Consider the following 22,455-nt stretch of genomic DNA (forward strand, 5'->3'; position numbering starts at 1 on the left):
GATTTTGGCCAACAGGCGTTTCTGTACCCATAGATCAGATAAACGTCTTGTTTACTTCCACTTGTTTAACTGCATGAAACTTTAAAGAGGCAAGAAAGCTCATAGAAACAGATACGGAAGAGGAAGCTATTGTGTTAGTCACCAAGACATTCCACACAATCATTCGGTCTTTTGGTTGTACTGCATTTTGGTTAATGTATTTTTATAAACATCTTTTAAAAGCTGAGTGCTTACAATAAAAATATTTTTATTCATCAGTTATAAATAATTTAGTTTTTATAATATTATATAACTATAGGATAACTTCAGCAGAATCAGAAAAAAAAAATAAGATACCAGATTTAGCAATTCTCCAAAACAAATTGACACACTAAATACATAGGAATTCAGACCAAGGATCAGTGAAGATTCTTGTGATCTCAGTATATCTTATGTACAAAACTGCTAAGTCAATCACTTGGTAGTGTATTCCAGTGTCTCAAGGACAAGCATGAAGCATCATATGTCATGATTTCTTAAAATTCCTTCTAAAAAGAAATGGATCTTGCTTTAATATTTCTGTACTGATATTTTATTGTATTTCTCAGGAATGACTTTTTGTCCAGTTTTATGAAGACAGAAGAATTATTCAGAATCAGAAAGATTAGTTTCTATTTTTTAATCTTAGGACTGGAAAATTCTTTGTTTACTGTTTTCTTAGAATTCATATATGTGTGAAATCATTGCAGCCAATTTTAAAACTTGGGAAATATTTTTCCACAAGAATTTTATCCTTTGATGTAATTAGCTGTAAGGTTTCTGGAGCTGGAGAATTAAATCAATTATTGCAGTATTTCCTTCATTGAGTCCTTAATAGTCTGATTTAACTAATAATGTTATTTACTGCATCAATAATTAATCATTGTAAGCAAAAGAGCAATATGATTAACATCTTTGCTTAACAGAGTAAGCTGTTTTGAAGCACAATATTGATCGAGAGGTGGTCGTTATCAACCATGATCTGTTTGGAGGGGAAGAAAAAAATCAGTTGCCTTCCTTATTGAGTCCTGCTTCTAACTTTCCAAAAATGATGTGTATCTCTATAAATGCTAGAAGTTATTTTAAAGGTGTCTAAACTGAAAATTATTAGGAATGAATATTTACTGTCATTTCAATAAACCCAAATTGGAGAATGATTTCCATATTTAAACATTGCACAAAGCCGTTAGTTATCATCACAATATACATTTGACATGTGTGGGTATGTGTACTTTACCTTCCTCTGGTCTTTTATTTGTCAATATTATAAAAATACTGTAGTAATCTAATATTATATACCCCCTGACTTTTGATAACACTAGTTTTCCCATAGTGAAGCAATCATGTTTAATTAAATTATATTGACAAGATCAGTGGAAATTATTTGGCAAGCATGTTTTTAATCTAGGATTTAAAGAAAAAAAGTCAGCACTACAAAGATAACTATTAAGATTTTAGATTAAGATTCTTGAGGAATTATATCAAGGACAAAAACTTCCTTGTATATAGTTTTCTGTGTAGAAGCTCATTTAAACATAAGCAAAGGCACTGAAGAGACCATTCATTTTAGCAGTGTTTTGAGCAAAGCAGACAGTATCCAGAAGGAGTTCAAAGAGCTTTTTGTAGGATGAAATGAAAGCTTAATTAAAAAAAAAAAAAAGGGAAAAAAAAAAAACCTCAAAAAGCTCAGCTCAGTAATCCTGTTTTTACTTATTTATCTAGCACAGCTGTAGTTAAAAGGAGTTTCTGTAAAATGCTTATCGACTTCAAAATGTTTTTATTCTAAGCTATTCCTGAGTAGAGATGGCTTTTTTATTGTTCATGTAATGTGATGGTCAGGTATGGGATATAGGGCGTTTAGGGAGCCTTAGGATATTGTAGTCAGTATTCTGTTTCTTTTACATTTTACATGCTTTCTTTGTATAGATTTTGAATGGCTATAAAGATCTTTGTCTCTGCTATTAATAATGCTTTTTTATTGATAATATTTTGCCTTTATAACTGCTTTTTTTTTAAAGGCATCTCCAATATAGAAAGTTCTATTGAATTCAAAGTCCAAAGTAATCTATTTCTTAGTTGGAGTGAAGATCATTTTAATTCCAGGAAGTGGTGAGCATATTTGTTGAGATTTGCTGGATCAAAATCTCTTTATCTGAATGCTTCTCAGAGTTATTGTCAGCCATACTGATTCTTATTAGTCCTAAAGTATTTTATCCCAGCCTCAGCACCTACACTTTTGACATGTTGCTACCAAAAGATGTCTCTCCTGGCTTCCAGACTTGTAACAGTAGCCTTTGTTCCTATTAGTCATAGAATCATAGAATGGTTAGGGTTCCAACCTAACCTTCAGACCTTCAGAGGTCTTCTAGTCCAACCCCCCTGCAAGGAACAGGGACATCCCTGACTAGATCAGGTTGCTCTGAGCCTCATCCAGCCTGGCCTTGAACGTTTCCAGGGATGGGGCTTCCACCACCTCTCTGGGCAACCTGCTCCAGTGTTCTACAACTCTCATTATAAATTTTTTTTTCCTAATATCCAATCTAAATCTACCTCCCTCTGTTTTAAAACTGTTACCCCTCATCCTATCACAACAGGCCCTACTGAACAATCTCTCCCCATCTTTCTTATAGGCCCCCTTGAGGTACTGGAAGACCGCTGTAAGGTCTCCCTGGAGCCTCCTCTTCTCCAAGCTGAACAGCCCCAACTCTCTCAGCCTGATCTCATAGGAAAGGTGCTCCAGCCCTCTTATCATCTTTGTAGCCCTGTCCAACTGGTCCATGTCCTTCTTGTGTTGGGGGCTCCAGAACTGGACACAGTACTCCAGGTGGGGTCTCACCAGGGCAGAGTAGAGGGGGAGAATCACCTCCCTTGATCTGCTGGCCATGCTCCTGTTGATGCAGCCCAGGACAAAAAGGACATGAATTTTTTCATGAGTAGTCAACATGGATTTGCAAAGAGGAACTCATGATTGACCATCCTGGTAGCCTTCTGCAATGAGGTGACTAGCTTGGTAGACAAGTGGAAAGCAGTGCATGTTGTTTACCTCAACTTTAGTAAAGCCTTTGACGCTTGTCTCCCATAACATCGTAGACCAGGCCCAGAGGACTAGGACCAGTGTCACAAAGTCCAGTTGGAAGCAAGTCACTAGAGGTGTACCCCAGGGGTCAGTATTGGGGTCAGTACTATTTAACATCTTAATGAATTACGTGGATGCTGAGTGCACCTGCAGGAAGTTTTCAGATAGTACAAACCTGGGAGGAATGGCAGGTGTACTAAATGGTTGGGACAACACTCAGAGGGACCTCAACAGGCTGGAGAATTCTCATGAAGTTCAAGAAGGGGAAATGCGGAGTCCTGGATCTGAGGAGGAATAACCCACACTGGGGACTGGTTATAAAGCAGCTTGGCAGAAAAGGACCTTGGGGTCCAGGTGAACAAGCTGAACGTGAGCCAGCAATGCACCCTTGTGGCAAAAAAGGCCAACAGCATCCTGGGCTGCATTGAGAACAGTGTTGCTAGCAGGTCAAGCAAGATGATCCTTCCTCTCTGCACTGCTGAGGCTACATCTAGAGTACAGTGTCCAATTCCCCAATACACGAGAGATGTGAGCATACTGCAGTGAGTCCAGAGCAGGGCCACAAAGATTATTAAGGGACTGGAGCATCTCTTAATTGAGGAGAGACTGGGAGAACTGGGACTGTCTGCCTAGAGAAGAGAAGGCTCAGTGGGGATCTCATCAATGCGTATGAATAAACGATGGGAGGGAGTGAATATGAGGAAGCCTTACTCTTCCCAGTAGTGCCTACTGACAGGACAAAAGACAGTGGTACAAATAGAAACACATGGAATTGCAACTGAACACAAGAAAATTTTTTTGCTATGAGGGTGATCAAACACTGAAACAAGATGCCCATAGAGGTTTTGGAGTCTCCATCTGTGGAGTTACTCAAAACCTGACTGGATGTGGCCTTGAGCAGCGTGCTGTAGCTGACTGCTTGAGCATACGTGTTGGACCAGATGAGCTCAAGAGGTCCCTTCCAGCCTAAATGTTTCTGTGATTTCCCAAGTCTTAAGTCCAGGCTATAGCATCCTATGTAATGACTGTGCTTAAAAAGTAAGGACAAGTAAGCGAAGTAAGTACAGTAAGCAAAAGTAAGCACAAGCTTTGGCCAAGCTTAACTCTTGTGATTTTTATTTTTTTTTTTTTTTTTTTTTTTAATTTTAGAATCTGCAGCTACTGATTTGGACTTTGTTACAGAATATATCCTTGTAATACTAGTAATAAATATTTTGAGATGCAGACTTTTTTATTGTTTAAGAAATTGTCAGTATGCTTATATTTCTTACCTAAAAGGTCTTCAGAAGATGAAGTCGTAACTTCTTCAGCTATTCCAGTGAAGGCTGCTGTTTCAGCCTGTACTATACTGTACTCAAAACAGCACAACTGACCACAGACCCAGAAGCTGCTCTGACAGTGTCCATAAGCCCAGGAAGCCTGGCTACGCAGCTGCCGCGTAGCACAGAGCAGTTGCACAAATACTGGAAGCTAATGCTGCTTTAATTTAATTGATTTTGTATATTAGTGCTATGCTAGTCTAGTTCATAGTTGCAGTTTCTTTATGACCGTATGTTATGTATAGTACTAACATTTGTATTTATTTTTAATTTGCAGGATGGAGGTCTGCTTCTAAATAATCCTTCTGCACTGGCAGTTCATGAGTGCAAGTGTCTTTGGCCAGATGTCCCATTGCAGTGTCTAATATCACTGGGCACTGGCCGATATGAAAGCGAGGGAAAGACCAATGTCACATACACCAGTTTGAAAGCCAAACTCACAAATGTTATCAGCAGTGCAACTGATACAGAAGGTTGGTGTCTTAAGATGATACATTTGTATTGTTTTCATGGGGTTTTTTTATGTTTCTTAGAATTACAGTTCTGATTCAGAGAGCAGTCTGCAACCTTGTCTTTCCCCCTCTTCTCTCTCCCTGCCCCACTGAAACTACTTGAAACGTGTCTCTTTGTAACTCGTTGTGTATAGTTGGTGTTTTAGTACCAGTATTACAGGTTTTCTGAAGATGATAATATGCATGTGTTTCTTAGTCTTATCTTCAAGAATTTTTGTCTTCACTGTGTTGTTGGTAAGCTCTTTCAGTTTGAGTTCTCAGCTGTTAATATGAGGTTGATGATATAGGTATGCCAAAGGTAAAAGATGCCTTAACCTTTCTCAGAATTACAATGGTAACCCAACAGGATTTATACAAAGTGATGTGTTTTTACTTGTGCTTCAGGATAACGGCATACTTGGGAATTGATTTCAATGGAAAAATAACATTTTCTTATATTTGATTTATTTTTCCCATAAATAGAAATGCTTAATAGTTAATATGGAACACTGATTGGTTTTCAACAGCTTCAGAAAAAGTATTTTAGTTTTGTTCTGTTCTATATGTGCTTTTACACGTGCTTTTCCAAGGACTAGACTATATGTCAATGGTCATGACTTCCATTGCTTCAGGAGGAGCCAAGCATGTGTTTTCCAAAATAAGCTGTGTTCCTGGAATGGGAGTACACTGGAATTCTATCACGAGCAGTTTACATCTGTTTTGTTTTTATAAACAGGAAATATTGATATGCAGATGCTTCCCCCACCCCTTACGAAGGAAATTGATACTGCAAAAAGCTAGGGAAGAAGAAATACTCTTACAGTCTAGATCCCTTGCTGCATGATCTCTGTCAACTGACTTCTCATTAGTAAGAAAAAGCTAGATTTTGGGCCACCTTTGTTTTTGCATGATCCTGGAAAGGCAGTGGGAATTCTGGGAAGGAGAGACATGCTGTCCGCTTTCTATCAAAGGAGGAGAAAGTTTCATTGCAGCTGAAGAATCAAGCAAGAAATTTGATGGGGAAGAGGAGGAAAGGAAAATTCATTGTGGAGGACAAACAAGAGGATATGGAAAAAGGGGAGAGTAGATCTGGGCAAATGGGAAGTTACATTATGAAGAAAAAGGGGAGAGTATTCTATAGGGCAAAAAAGATTGAATGTGGTGAGACGAGAACAGAGATACAGCTGAGTAATTTACAGGAGGAGGGATAAAGCAGAGAAGATTTCAGGTTAAAAGAATCTTTTGCTGTAGTCTTACCCATTATATTTTTTTACTTTAAAATTTCTATATGATGTTTAGAAGAATGGAGGAGCATGGTAAGAATGCAAAGAACATGGAAATAAAAGAGAATGAAAGATGAAGGAAGTCATGGAAATGGAATTTTAAGGGAGCCAATGAAGAGAAGAGAGATCTAAAAGGAGAGAGAAAATAGGTTGTAAAAAAGAGGAAGAAAGGAAGAGAGGCACTTACAAATACGTGACATAGCCAGTTTATTATTGTACTGGTTAAGTGAACTGTTATAATTTTAAATTAAAAGAATGTTAAATTCAAACCTCAAATCTGTAGTAATATATAAAAAATGAAGTAGTTGCAAACAAAAGAAAGCTTTAAACCTCCTTGTTTTTACTGCAGTCTTTGAGATTAGAGAAGAATATATAGCTGTGTTTCCATGATACCTACCTCCGTTAGTACTGAGTGTAACAAATCACGGGCATCCTGAATGGGAGGATGTAAGTTAGGGTCCTGCTCTTCAGAATGGACTCTCACTTGCAAAGGAGTGAAACATAATTAAAAATCCAGATAGCTGCAAAGCCTTCTTAATTGTCATACCAGTGAAGTTGTCTTAGAGTAAAAGATGAAGCTTTTCCAGAGTAAACAGAGCTACAGAGTCATTTGCAAACCTTCTAATGAGAAAGGGGGTTTGATAAGGCATTGGTGGAAAAACGTTTACTCAGCAAAGCAGCACATATTTACACTGACTGTGTCACCCCAGAGCACTTGTTGTTCCGAGACTGGAGGAGGACTATTTGTCTGGCTGGTGTAAATGTAACTGTTTCCTTCACTTGTTTTCCATACAGAAGTTCACACCATGCTGGATGCACTGTTACCTCCGGATACTTATTTCAGATTTAACCCTCTTATGAATGAAGACATACCTCTGGATGAAAGTCGTAAAGAGAAACTCAATCAGCTGCAGACTGATGGAATTCGTTATTTAGAACGAAATGAAGAAAAACTGAGAAAAGCTGCAAAAATATTAACACAAGAAAAAACAACTTTGCAGAGATTTCAGGACTGGCTAAAATTAAAGGCTGACATGTATGAAGGCCTTCCATTTCTTTCCAAATTGTGAATATGTAATGCATGAAAGATCATAATGTAACTCTTGTTCCAGAAAATCCATTCAGTACTGTAAAGGAATAATGTTTATTGGGGTAAATAACATCTTTGGAAAGCTATGAGAATTCTGGAGAAAGCAATTCAGGGTGGCTGTTTTGTGCACACTTACTTGATACAAAGGTTTATGGTATTAATTATTTTTTTGAAATTAAAGTCAGTAAAACTGAAAATTATGAAAACGATTGTGCTATGCATTTTTGATGTATGTTCCATAATTATGGTGGCAGTAAAACTTTATTTATCAACTACCAGGCTTATTCAAAATTAAGAAAGAAATAAAATTCTCATTCACATCATTCTCATCAGTGTAGGCAGTGTACCTGTTTGGCTTTTATGTAGCCAGTCAATTTAGTAGAAATGTAACGTTCTTACAAAAACTTTGCCTGTATGAATTGCACTTTTACATTTGAACGATAACATTTAAATTCTTTTTTTTTTTTAATTTTCAGTGGATTTTGTACATAACAGTATTGAGTAAGATGTTTGAATGTCTAAAAATTACATATTAAATTATCAACGTTAACTGATATTTTTAGGACTTGCTACTTATTGTTTTTATTGGGATAACGTCACATTGGCTCATTCACTATTTGAAAATAATCCCAAGCCCCAAAACTTCACTTGAGCAGCTATCCCTGTCAGAGGATAAAGGAAATAAAATCTTGAAATAGTTCACATGAGTGAGAAGCTTACTATAGAAGCTTCAGTTTTGGATGCCAAACTTCAGGTATCTCTAGTCAATAAGAAAATTAGCAGTTTGATGCTAATATAATGCATGAAATAATATATGATGCATTTCCTTTTGTCTTCGGACTTTCATATATGCTTTCATATATTCCTGAAATTACCTTAGAGTTGTGAAGTTAACATTGAGAGCTTACTATGATCTTACTGCTGATCCCTCTGCAACTTTCCGCTTATGTCAAGAAGCGTGGTGTGGTAAGCTGTGACGATATCGTGCATCAAGGAAACAACATTTTCAACAACAGGAAGGTACACGTAATTTCTTCCAAACAGTATGACTGCAGTGAAATTTGAGTTAGACAAAGCTGCTGTCACACGTTGGGCATGTACCTTTAATAAGATTGCTTGACAGGTTTCTGGGTGAATTTTTGCCTCTTAGTAGATGGCTACAGTACAGAAAAATATTTACTCGATAAAATGTATATTTTATACAGTAGATAAAATGTCCAGTTTCACAAAAAAAAAACAGTGCCTTTGTCATTTTGACTTTTGAGACTAATCACCTGTCATTGCATTATCTACTAAAAATAACGTTTACTTTGATAGTCACCTTCTGTATTTGTCTTAAAACACTGGAAATGTTATTCGGCTGCCTTTAGGAAAGGAACTTTGAGGAAGACAACTGAGATCCTTTATTATCTTACGAGTTGCTACATAGTATTCTGTGAGTGTGCAAGAATATACTTGATTTGGGCTCTTCTTTTTTTAATCTGAGGTATTTTTAATTTTTACCTGTGTCATTTTACTGAGATATTCATACTTTTCTGGTATTCCTTCATTTCTCTGGCTTGTTTTTGCCAGTTAGGCTAGTGTCATTACTGCATAAGCTGTAGCCTTCACATGTTTTAAATTGTTCCCAATGCAAACAAATTCAAGGTGCACAAGGACTAAAGAAGCCTTTGTCATTCAGTATGTGAGGAAGGCAAAATAAGAGAAACAGAGAGAAACAAAAGTTAAAAAACTACAGCAATTTAAAGATAAGAAGTGAAAGAATACATGGTTCATTCACTGCCCCCCCCCTTTCTTTTTTAAACTATGAACACCAAAAGTAGTTCCTTGAATAGGGCAATAAAAATACTAAAAAGGAAAGTTTTATGATTTTGGTGCAACTGTACTTTATACAACTTCTCTTCTTCATTCCAGTTACAAAGAACCGAGTAAAAGAATAACGACATGAAGCCTTTCCCATTGGTGGGAGATAGTTTAAGCATATAAAAATGTCAACGTTATTCTGATCAAGGCACCTTGTGTAGAGTTAAGCTCTGTTGCCAGCATCCTAAGTCAAAATAGACAATATAGCATAGTCTCATGCAGCATCATACGTAATAGGCTATTTCTTCCCCTGGCAAAGAGCAAAGTCACAGCATCATCCATAAGGTTATCAAAGGCATTATTCTGAATTCATAAGTCTCCAGTGACAGCTTTTTGGGATAAGTATTTATTTAAGAAAACACTTACCTGTAGTGAACAAAGTTATAACATTTCCTTTTAATTTTTATACAAATAAAACCTGTGAGTCACTAACGTTCAGACAGTGGGGTAAGTGTGTACACTGAGCTAGGCTTTGCAAGTGGAATGTCATTCCTGTTTGTCATATTGCAAGAATTTTTCTTCATTGAGAAGTTCTCAAAGTACTCCATACTCTTCTCATGGATAAATTTAGCATCATACTATAAGCTGATTGGAGAATGTAAACCAGACAAGCTACTTGTATTTTGAATGAGTATAAAATATCTCAAATTAGCTTTATGTAAATATCAGGTTGTTTCTAGCTCTTTATGAGCTGCCTATAAAGCTTCCACTAGAGCTCTGCTGAAAAAAAACAGTCATTTTGTGTAGAGCCTTGGTTTTTCTAATGTCTTCCAGAAGATGACATTAAACATACTCTAGGCTGATGAGTGCAGCTGTTTGGCTGACTGTTGAGATCCCATGTTTAAGAAGTTAAAATATACTTCCGAAGACATGTACATTGTCTCCTTGTTACTTGACATGGCCTTTCCAAGTGGATTTACTTATATGCATTTAATCAGCTCACAGGAGTAATGGCAAGTACCGTTTTGCCTTCAGAAGGGTACTTGCGAAATTACACTTGCAGCTGGTTGCTTTCTCTCTGCAAAATGCCAGTGTGTGTAGCTTCAGCCCACAAACCAGGACATGAGAAGTGCATGGGCTTTATGTTAGACCTGTGTAAAGTTTGATTTTAATCTTTGGTTTGTACTGAAGGAAGTCAGGTTCTGAGTTACATAAATATTAATATTTTAGGCAGAACATATCCATATAAAAATATATGATAGCAACAACACTAGGCTGATCTTTCATGAAACACTGGTTCACTCTTGTGCCTAGAGAGGGTAAAAATACCATTGCCCTTAAACCAACAAGGTCAAGGCTACATATAAAGAGCAGGAAGAAAAGGCTGTATTTAAATTGGGTTAATTCTATGAAAAGATTCTGATTCAGTTTAAATGTATTGCTAATTTTTACATTGCTGTCTTGCGGAGAAGGAGAGAGGAGATCTGGATTTGTGCTTACACTGTTTTTGCTGGAAGCTACTATCTTATCTTCATTCACCCTTTTTCCTCTTCTTTATTGCTAAAACAATATTTTTTTTTAGGTGTAGCTTTTAAAAGTACACATGGAATTGAGTTGAGCTACAGAGTAATTAATTCCGACTGTTTCAGGCCACTATGTGTATAAATTCACAAGATGCATATATTGAATCCTTTCAAACTAAACTCTTTGATCCTCAGTGTTGCAAGTGCTGCTCTGTCTATCAGGCACTAATTAGAAGTTTGCTCTCTCCTCTGAACCACTTGAAAATGTGCAGGTGCAACAGTTTTATCACTCTAGCTGTAATTAGTTTTTAGTTACTTCAAAAAAAAATTAGCAGTTTACAAGCAATCTTAACTTATCATGGATGTGTTCCTACAGCACTGTTTATAGAGTAAAACTATTTTCAGGAACTTTATTGAGGCATTAGATGTGGAATCCCACAATACTTTAAAAGAAGGAAATGGAATAAGGAGAACTGTAGAGGAATCAGGACTGGCTAAATAAGGAAAACTAACTTAAAATTAAGGGAGTTTATTGATAGGGAGAAGAGGGATTAGTGCTGGGTCAAATATTAGCATATTTTAACTAATCATTTGAATGGATTGAAGAACATGGTAATTCTCTTCACAGGTGAATCTAGGGGAGGATTGTCAATATTTTGAACAACAGAATTTCAGTGCAGCATGAATTTGAGAAGAAAATAGGCTAGAATGAAAACCAAAAAAGTGCCTCTGAAGAATAAAAATGTAAAATTAACAATGGGAGAAGGAATACTCTAATGCAGAACACCACGTTAAAGGAATCCTGCTTTGAAGAAGTACCCTTGGGAATGCTGTGCAGTTACCCAGTTAACAAACTGAAACTGAGTCAGCAGTCACAGCTACAAAAATAACTGCATATCAATGCACCAAAGAATTCCTTGGCCAGGAAAATATGAACAAACCTGAAAAAAAAATGTAGTATCAGTGTGAATTTTGTATCTAGAATAAGAAATCACAAGAAGATAGTACATAAGCATTCCAGGTTACTCATTAATTCAGAGAAGACAAAAAGGTTTGTCTGCCCAGATGAGTGTTCCCACTTGAAAATGTGGTGGGTTTGCATCCTGGAAAGAAATTCAGGAGGTTCATGCTTTAGTTTAGAAAGTGATAACGTCAGATCTTTTCAAAATTGGCATAATGTCTTTGCTCTGATTTGGAAAGGCAGGAAGAAAGAGTCCAGACCAGGAAATGAAAAGGTATAGATATAAAATAATGTCCCTTCATGCAAAGTCAGAGAAAAACCCTCTAGGTAGTATCTTAGTTTGTAATTATCTATGCAGAAGGGGATCTTAATTGAAGGAGGTTTCATTACCAAGTGAAAGAAAATAAAACTTTTAAAGGTTGAATTGTGATCACTGATTTTAGGCTATTTCCTGTCAGTGTCCATTCCAGCAGTGATATGGAGGTATTGATTCTATTGCACAAGGCACAGGCAGCAGCAGTTGAATATAATTACAGTTTTGGTCGCTGCTGTTAGAGAGATATTCAGACCAAAACATGCAAAGAAGGGCTGCCAAAGGGCAGATTCAGAGAGCATTGTTTGTTTCATCTAACAACACAAGGGCTGGAAGGAGGATACATGCTGCTGTTTAAAAATACTTCAAGAAGGAAAAGATAGTAAGCTAAAGGACAACACTTGCATAAAACCAAAGGTGCTCAAACTGACCAGAAATATTTAGCCAGAAAATGAAATGGTGGTAAAGCCCCGAGGAGCAAGATTACAGAACAGCTATACAGAGAATTAAGAGAGCAAAAGAAACAGTTTTAGTGTAAGTTTTAGAAACTGAGCTCATGAATGCAGTTCTACAATGCACTGTGAAAATGGTTACCAGTCTCCATGGCCAACTGAATCCCTACAAACCTCTGCAGCAGGCAAGAACTTGTTAACCCTTTATATACAGCAGAACCCATAGGCTTATGGAAGCTTCTAACAGCTCCCTCTCATTAGGCCTAATAGGTGAGGATTATGTCTTTTCTTTGATCCATCGCTTACAGAGCATTTCATTTACTTCGCTTTCCTTGCCTAGCTGGTAAAGGGAGCTGAGAGAGGCTGAAGTAATACAAGACACATGACAGGTGAAGGAAAAATCTGGTGTGTGCTCACTACTCACTGGCACCATTAATTTTTCATCAGAGATTAAAATACTTACATACTGCTGGGTCAACAAATAGTGCTGATGTTCTTCCATTAAAAGACAGTTCTCAAAATGACAAGTATTAAATACAAACATCATCTGTTGCAGGAGAGGCTCTGTTAAGTCTTCCTCTTTCTGCTTAAGGACTGCACTCCCAGGCACAGCTGAGATAAACATGTAGTCTTTTACACTCAACTACATAAGGCAAGAAGGCAAAACCACTTGGGTTTTTTTTCCACTATTGCCTAAAAATGAGTCAAATTTTCAGACCTTGCAGAACTGTTCCATTTGAAGGAGAGTTCAGTGCTAGAAGCAAGGTATATTCTTAGTGTAATCATATTCATGAGCATGCCAAATGCCTCTTCCTCAGACTCCGCAGGAACAAGATGAGTCAGCTCTTCCCTTGCTCCAGCTGCACATCACTGAGGTGTGAACTCAAGGGGCTGCTGCCCCCTGATTCCCCTGTTCGCTGCTCAGCCTCCTCACTCCCAGCCTCCTCATTCCCACACCCGCAGTCACATCTGCTCCTGGTACGTACCAGTTAATTCCAGTGTGCCACCTGGTCTAGTACTTCGCTGTTGACCTTCACTGTTTGCAGATACTTATATAACAAGAATTATTTTTTTTAAATTGTTCTTTCTTCAAGTTTTAACAAGGACATTTCTATTATTTATTTTAATAAAATTGGCAGACTTTAGTAAGGGGCAACCATTAGCAATTTTCAGCGTAATATAAAAATTAAATGAGCACTGAAACACTCCAGTACACACATCCCTGGTAATGCATATTCAGTCTTTAGTAGCAATGCAATTTTGTTTTTTATTTACAATTTCATTTAATTTATTGGTTTCTCATAACAATATCATTGACGCCTATTTCACCATACAGCTGCAATAGCACAAAAAATGCACAGTAGCATTTGAAATCTTTACCTTTCCGGAAGAAGCTGTAATATAGCATTTTCATGTAAAACCACAGAGTCGTCTGGACAGACTACTACTACCATTAAACTGTAATCCTGAGTTCAGCAAACATGATTTAAGCATTTAAAAGCTTTTTTTTTTCATTTTCAGAACCTTGTAAACTAGAAAAGGAGCAGCTTTTTGTGCTCACACCATTATTTTATAATTGAATAAGATAATAATAATCACAATAATATCACAGGGAAACAGTCTTGCAGAATGTCTCAAAATTTTTACAGGAAACCCCCAAAAGCAATCTCTTAAAAACCTGGTCTGTGTCCACTCTTGGGCATAATTTCAGCAAAGCTGCTGTTCCCTGCTTCCTCACTGGCTGCTCTGTACAAATCAGAAATATGGTCCTGTCCTGTCCTTGCCTTTTGTACACCTCATTTGAATATATTTTCAGGCAGGCAAATCAGGCAGTCATGGAATGCTTCGAACAATGAAATGACAAGACCTATATTGTAAAGGAAAAAAGCAGAAATGTTGGAGAGTTTAAAAGCTGAGTAGGGAATATTTCTATCCTACAAGGAAAGGCAGAAATCTCAGGTACTGCTTAAAATGTGGAGTCAAAGGACAAAACTATTGCACTACTAAATCTGACTTCAAAGCATTACTTTACGGAGCCTACTAAGACAGAAGCATGTCATAACTTCATAACTTCAAAACTTGAGCATTGTGTCCATTCTAGCTGGTTTATTTCTTGCTAAATATTAGATTTAAAACCATCACCAAGCAGTTCTGAACAATACTTAGACAAACCTGGGTATGAATACAGCAGGAAAGAATATAATATTTCTATAACAGACTGAGTTTTAAATAATTTGCACTAGATAGGTCATAAATCCCTGGGAAGAGCTACAGATATCAGTAAGGAAAGCTTAGATGATACTCTCAGGAAGCAATTGTACTCTGGATAGCTGTTTATTGCATGGGTTCATATATATGTATATATAAATGGTATGTATTAGAGATAGTAAAGAAAAAAAAAACAAGACAAAATATTTCCAGCATGATGCTGTTCCTATGTATTTTATGTCTGGCTTGTAGAGTGCATTCACTTCAGACTGTCTTTGAGACAAGGAAAGCTTTTTCTCATCTATGATGCAGGGCTCAGCACACTGCAGCCTCTCAGGTAAACATCATCTCTTTTGAAATCAATACATTTACAGCTGGTGCATCACATTAAAACAAATACTATCAAAAAGGAGACTCGGTTCCAGAACTGAATATATCCAGCATGTGTTAGATCAAAACTGAGGGTTTTGTACCATCTTTGGCCAGCAACTGGTATGAGCTGGTTGGAAGGTACTGTCACTGTGGTACACTCAGAAAGCAGCATTACTTCCGTGCAGTTTCTGCTGCACGGCCACTTGGTCGCTCTGCAGATGGCCCCTGCTGGCACAGGAGACTGTGGCAGCTGTACGCGGGCAGCAGTCGGTTATCCAGCAGGTATTTTCTTTCCTTCACATTACAGTTGTAGCCACTTCATATTTGTAGGCACCCTGACTAGTCAGGCCTTTATAAAATCAAACCACACAGAAAAAGATACTTCTCTTTCCTTCTAGAGATAATGAGGAAGAAAACAGATCATTATTACTGTCCAGGACACAATGCCTTTGTTTTCCTCCCTCACAATAGCTACTTGTAAAGCAGAAGCTCCTGCAGCCAGGCCTCAGAAAACAGTGCTCCACGGTCACAAGAGCCCACAGTCAGCTCAAAGTCACTAAAAGCACTGGAAATTACTATTTCTCAGGTCCCCAGAACTTTGAAATGCCTAATTTCCAGTTGGCCTTAGACTGCCGAACCCCAAAGGCATTGTGAAAAACTGGCAATGTCAAGAGGTCCCTCTGTAGAAGGGTCTCCACGGTAAGTTCCCCGTTGCAAAAGCACTTCAGAGGTATGGAGTCCCCAGAACAAATAAACTTCAGCTGACATTAGGTACCTTGTTCTGGTGACCTTTTCTATCAAGAGCATCCCTGACAGACCTGGTATCAAGTGCTCAGCTGACATATAGGGATGTTTGTGAAATGGGAAGAGAGTTACTCTTAGCATGGAGCTGGTGCCAAGCCTTCTCTTTTCTGCCTGGGACAATTCCTCGAAAGTTGACTCCCATGCCAACCTTCTGTCCTGGAGAAATCTACTGTACAATGAGACAACAAAATTCTCAAGCTAGATTCAGCATTGGGCTGAGGAGTGTTAGAGTGGTTTTCAGCTGTGTGAGGATGGGAGCATGTTTCCCGAGCAAGCCAAAAGGATAAGCACAGGTGCTGCTTTGCTAACCCTACAAGCCACTTCTATGACTGTTGGCTGTCATCATGGGGTGAGATGGGGATAAGCAGGCTGCTATTCCAAATGTCAAGTTTTCTGTCATGTTAGAGGGCAGTCTTGGTGGTGGAAGAACATAATTGGTCACAACATGTGCCTGTGCTGCCATGCTTTTGCAGAGATTTGCTATCTATGGGGGCAAAGGCATGCACCATGGAGATGGCATGGAATATGTGCTGGCAGTCTCAGATCACTGCAGACCACATGAGGAGGTGATCTGAACAGTAGTGTAAGAGTCCTGTTCCTTGAGGAACATGGCCACCAGAAGCTGGGTCCTCTTCCAGAGCCCCAAAGCATTATGGGTGCTGCCAGAGGCATGCTAGGGGAAGAAAATGAAGGAATCTGAAACTGCGCAAAGCAGACTCAAAACCTGTACGAAGTGGCAAACAGAACTTCTAATTAGGTGCTCAGAAGTATGTACTTTGTTTATCATGACAGTTCCTGGACAGCTTTTCTTCCCTAGTTACCTAAAAAGAAACAAGAATAAAGAGCTTCTTCAGAAGATAAGTCACCCTGTCAGACTGTGCTTGTGAAAACAAACATATTGCATCTCATAAACTCCTTTTCCACAACAGTAAACAGCAGATTAGAAAATGATTGAATGCAGTTGATTTTCTAATCTGATGCAGACATACTTGAACAGATTTATAGAGATACAGCACTGCAGCCCTCGTTTAGCTTGAATTACACAATAACTGCTACAGCTAGCCTGTATTTTAGCATTAGCCTCTTCTCTGCAGTCACCTACCATGAAGGTCAGCAAATCAGACCACGGAAGGCTCAACGTTAGCACCTCACATCTCTGAGTTTTTGTTTGGGTATGTGTGTCAGAGCTGTGCATCTCTAATCTCTACACATATGTCTCTGTCTCTACTAAACCAAGATGTCACAGTAGATGATGGCAAGCAGTCAGCTGTGCACTCAGCTGCATCTACTCTTCCACATCTCTGCAAAGATGTCTAGGATTTCATAGTTTTGCTCAGACAAGTCATCTTGCCTTAATCTCATCTTCTTCTCAAGGTCTAGAACAATAGCTGTTGTGAATCAAGGTCTAGGTTTATTTCCCTAGGGATAAAAGGTATGGTAGCATTTCTGTACGAGTTCCTACTCGAGTACTGCTTCAAGATCTTCCCTTTCTCTTTCCTAGAAAATATCTTTTTTTTTTCTATGTCATTGTGCCACATTCTGAAGAACTCTAAATTTTTTTTTAGCTCTGTGCTGTGAACTTGTCTATGTCTGGTTTGACCTCTGACATCCCTGTACCTCTAATGCTGTGGTTTTTAGTAGTGTCTTTAATGACCATATGCCTAATTTTGAAACCTAATGCTACTGTTACCCAATTGTTAAATGGCTTATAGAACAGTCTCTGTGCTCATCTGTTTCTCTGTTTATTTCTGGACAAGGGTGCACTTGCCTAAGATAGCTCTCTTCGTGTTACTTCTTGAATTTGTGCCATCAAACAAAGAATGATAAAAGTATTACAGAAAAAAAAAAAAAAAGCAGTAGCCTTGTCTCTCCTGCTCAAAAATGTCAGTGTTACAGCATTTCTATACCTTTGAGCCGGAGCACAAATGTTGCTCAGAACAACAGATAACTGGAGAAATAAGAAAATCACTACTACATAGCTAAAAAAACCAGAAGATCATAGATATTCACATACCAGATATTCAAATTATTATTGAATGTGCTAAATAAAATGGTTATCTAGCATTTAAATATGTGAGGGAACTCGGACTTAAAGCTGTTTTTGTGATCCATGGTAGTGGAAAACAGTGAACAGGTGCACGCACACATACAGAAAAAAAAGCTGGATGTATCCATACTCAGTTAAAAGTTCCCTGTCAGGAGTACAGGCATTCTCCTGGCTCCATTTTAGGGCCCATAAGAGATTAGAAAGTCAGGGAATCAGTCCCATAGATCCAGAGATTTCCACTGCCTCTCCTAAAGTGGCTTGACCCACCTTGCCTGCAGCTGTAAGCATCAGATTCTGCCAGCTATACCTGAGAGGGCTAGCGCCAGCCTACGGACCACATTGCTTCTCACCAGTTGGGATTTACAGCATCAAGGAGCAACAAAACTGCATGCTTTATGTTTTTAGGCTTGCACAGCAGGAAAATGTGTCTGAACCACTGCTGGTGACAAAATAGTCTGTGCTCTGTCTCTTCAGCCATCTGATTTGAGATTAATTAATTAATTAATTTGCTTCTGCACGTTTTCAGAATATTCAAGGGAACTCCTGAGCTGCGGAAACTGCTGGACTCTTGCAGCAGTCAGCATCGCAGCAAGCAAGGAAGTGAGTTCCAGCACTGGAGGAGATAAGTGATTATCCTTTAAATGTGAGCCCTGCCTGAGCACTTTGGAAGGAGCAAGAGTAGTTACAGAATGAGAGACTGACAATCTTAAATGCAGACTGGAAAAGAGCTCACTTCCAGTGAGAGGAAAGTGTGAACACCAGAAATCATCCATCATTAACTAAGGTTTTTCATTATTTTAGTGAGATACAGCTCACAGATGGAAGATACCCAAACTTCAAGATAATTGCTGTATGTGATACTAGCTCTTCCAGCAAAATGTAGTGAGACAGAGAAGGCTCATTTCCACTGTTCTCAGAAATTGTGTCAGTTTCCGAATGGAAAATTATATGCTATTGCCAGAAAAGAATGAAAAAATAATGAAGCTCAGGGACTATGTCGCAAAGGGCAGGGGGTTAGGGGAGATCAAGCAGAAGAGGACACAGTAAAGCATTCAGTTGCTTTACTGAGAAGTGCTATGCTGGTATACTATGAATTGAAAATGATCAAACAAAATACAAAACCACAGGCAGAAGCTCACCTGCTAGAGACAGAATGGTAAAACTAAATAGATCTGGTTGCTGTTTATGTATCAGTGGAACTTTCTATTAGGAATTGGAGGATAAAAGAAAGGTATTCCTTCTGTTTATGCTGAGGCTCCCACCTGCACATATAACTGGACCTTTGCAAATTCACTGCACCTCAATTTAATCTCTAAAGCCTGGGGAAAATTATTTCCAACAGGATGTCAGCTGTCAGCATTTGGAACATCTCAGTATCTTTTCATTTTAAAGTTTCTTTCTTTTTGTGTATATATTACATTTATTGTGATGCATTAATGCATTGATTTTAATTCATTTGTTGTCTTCCATATTAAACATTTTCAGTATTTTTTTTTCTGAGTTCTTCAAAGGATTTGATTGATCTGGGGCAGATTTCTTGAACTGTTCTAAATTCCCAATTCATGCCTAGAGGTCATCACAACAAGAACATTCTGATGGGATCTCAGCTCCTCTTCCAGGCTTCCCCAAGGCCTAGTGATTAGCCATCACAGTGATCATCAACTTCTAAACACCATTTGGTGCTTGGACTAGAACAGACTCCATGAATAACTAACTTAACTGCCAGTTAAAGCTGAGAATACTCACATACCACATCATAGTATGGATTGTTATTGAGGTGATGGGCTGCGCAGGTATTGCTTCTCCTCCTATCCTGGGTGTTTTGCTTGTGTGAATTGTATGGTTTCGGGATCAGAAATCATTTTTTTTCCGTGGTATTTTGGACTAACATAAAAAGCCAAGAGGTGCGAAACCTTTCACCTAAAGTAATTCTAGTTTTCTGGACCTTAAAAAATACATCATTATCCTGACATGGTGACGAATACAAGAGAGTCCTGGAAATATGTTTGGTTATGCAGAAAAAAATAAAGCTGAACTGATGTCTCTCCTCTGGGAACCTAGCAGAGCCAGTCAATTTATCCAGAGATTTTCTCACTTAAACTGCTTCAAGAAATCCAAACATAAGCCAGTAGAGCAATTGTGTGTTTGTAAATTAAAACTAATCTCATCCTTAGAAGGTCCAACAGACTTAGAGAACAAGGTATATCTTAAGCAAGCAGACAAGAAAGCCCTTTGGGCATTTTTCTAGTTCAAGACTAAAGGATAACTTCAAAAGGACTTAATTGATGTAATTTTTCACCAAAGTTTTCCTCTCCTTCTTAGTTTCCCAGGCAAAACCTTTCCTTCATTCTAAGCCTTACTACATGTGATCAAAATTAATATTTCTGTGTTGGGACAGGGAACAGATCTTACTCTTTCACCAACTTTGCTCTTTTTCTCTGTCATCTGAAAAGACATTTTTTGTGTGTGTATGAATCATTAAGTTCATTCACATTATGTATATGCACAAGTGCATGAACATTTGATGGACTGGAATAATGTTTGACTAAAGCAAGAGTTGTAGCTCTAATAGCTATTATTAGGCATTTTCCAGAATCTTGGAGTTGCTTCCTAGCTAATTTCCATAATGGAAACCTCTCCACTGCAGACAAACTCTCTTAACCTGAGGGACACTTAGCTGAAAGCTGTAACAGGTTAGATCATAAGGTCAAGCTTGACTCTAAGCTCAAATTTTGGAAATGGAGCTGCTTAGTATTCAGCACTTTAGAAGTCCCTTGGACAAACTGCCCGGTGTCTGTAGACTTTTGATCTTCGTGGAGCAGTTTTTCAAGAACCTTGAACCATGAATTACACTTGTAACAGATTTTTTAACTGTCTCAGCCAATCTCTTCTAATAGAAAAATGTGAACTCTAATCATGCACATAAAACGTGTTTGGCGTTTGATTAAACTTGCAGACAGTTTAATCCGCTGTGTGTGAAGGGCTTCCTCCCTTTATTTATATAGCAGATAAAACATTAGTTCTGATGAAATCGATATCAAATTTCCATTGACTTTAACCATTTTGCCATGTTGAATACAGCTGTCAAAGATGGATGTATTTTCTGTAATATGCCACAGATCACATTAAATACATATTTTACATAATCCTTTCTCTCTCAAGTTTCTGACAAGTTCCAGCAGTCCTTTATGTTCCTTGAGATCACCTTCTGAGCATGACCAAATGTATCATGGTCTGCATACTTTGGTATTTGTGGATGTTTTAAAAAGTTCACCTCTCTTTTACCTGAACAACTTGATCTAAGAATTTTCAGAACACATCCATCTGATTGATTAAACTTGATACCAAACCAAGCTGATGGTAATATCTTCTTGTGATTAGAATTGTCCAGGGTATATGAGACGTATGTTTAACTCCTTTTTCATCTTTTGCTACCTAGAAGCTAAGAAATGGAGTATTCCAAAATAAAATGGTGCTGTCATCTCTCCTTCCAAAAGCATTTCACTCTGCATGGAATTATTAAATACTCATAGGCACAAGAGAGAATGCTGTAATCATTAGTCTAGATAGGCAAGCTATTGGGGAGAAGGGAGGCCAGTTACAAATCTAATTAAAAAAAAAAGAAAAAGACATAAAAAACCAGTGAAATATGTGCAGATATAGAGTTAGAACTGACGTTTCCCCATACATAAGCAAATATATAAATTACAGAGTTTCTGTATTCTGTGTGAGATGTATTTTATGCATGTAATCTTAATTTCTCTCAGTGTTTAATTATCCTGTACAAGGTGGAAGAGTGTCAGTAGGGTGGACTGAAAATTCTAAAACTCTTGTCTTCATCCTCAGATTCCCCTAGATGCTGCCATAAAGTTTGTGCCCTGATAAGTTAAAGTTCAATAAGCAAAGGAAACGACTGAACCCAGACCTCCTACTTTCTTTCTCAGCACTCTAATGATCAAGCTAATGGAAGATGAGACAGGTGATAGCACCAGCAGCTCCTCCTCTCCATCTGCTCCTCAAAGAACAGGATCCTCTCTTTCCATTTTGCATTCAAGCATGTAATTCCTGAAGGAAGTTTCAGTCCTGTGAATCTCTGGCAGTGTCTCCCAGCAGCTTGGAATATCTAAAGTCCTAAAAAGGCAAGATTAAAACCACAGCATTTTCATGTGGCTCTCACCAACTGGTTCTTTGCTTAGCCTGCTAGCCTTCTTCGGTGCTAGAAGCACTCTGATTTCTTGTAAGGGAAGCCTAGGTGATAGCTAATATATCAGGCACGGCAGTCCCTAACTGTAGTCATAAATTGACAGTAGTTCTGAAGCCTTAAATTAAGTATTATTTTTCAATTCTTGACAGCACATCAGAACACTTCTGTGCAGTGTCTTGCCTGTACAATTCTCTTGCTAGGCTAGTTCTCAACACATTTTACATCAAAACACATCCTCTGCCTGGCTCTCTGTGAAAGCTGATTTCGTTACTGTATACCAAGCAGTGCAGCTTTTAACATTAGACATTATCACTTAGCTTGTGATCTTGTCTTTGGTCTCTTTTCTGCTTAGAGATATTCACATTGTATGCTGCTATAGTAAATAAACACTAGCTTCAAAAAAGTATTAGTCCGGCAGTAAGTGTGTTTACTTTACTATTAAGGTATCAGAAGCTTCTCCAAATGAAATTTGAAATGCCCATAAATAAATT

General features: G+C 38.0%; 1 protein-coding gene across 1 annotated transcript in view; it reads left to right on the forward strand.

The window, feature by feature from the left end:
- The window catches only part of PNPLA8 (patatin like domain 8, phospholipase A2), a 40,063-nt gene extending 32,230 nt beyond the window's left edge, over positions 1-7,833 (forward strand). The window contains exons 9-10 of the mRNA XM_086748135.1: positions 4,691-4,886; positions 6,983-7,833. Of these exons, the coding sequence (XP_086604261.1) occupies positions 4,691-4,886; positions 6,983-7,257 (471 nt within the window). The 3' untranslated portion in view covers positions 7,258-7,833. The remainder of the gene's footprint in view (positions 1-4,690; positions 4,887-6,982) is intronic.
- Positions 7,834-22,455: the final 14,622 nt, after the last annotated feature.

The sequence above is a fragment of the Chlamydotis macqueenii genome, chromosome 1, assembly GCF_036417535.1.
Source record: "Chlamydotis macqueenii isolate bChlMac1 chromosome 1, bChlMac1.mat, whole genome shotgun sequence".
NCBI lineage: Eukaryota > Metazoa > Chordata > Aves > Otidiformes > Otididae > Chlamydotis > Chlamydotis macqueenii.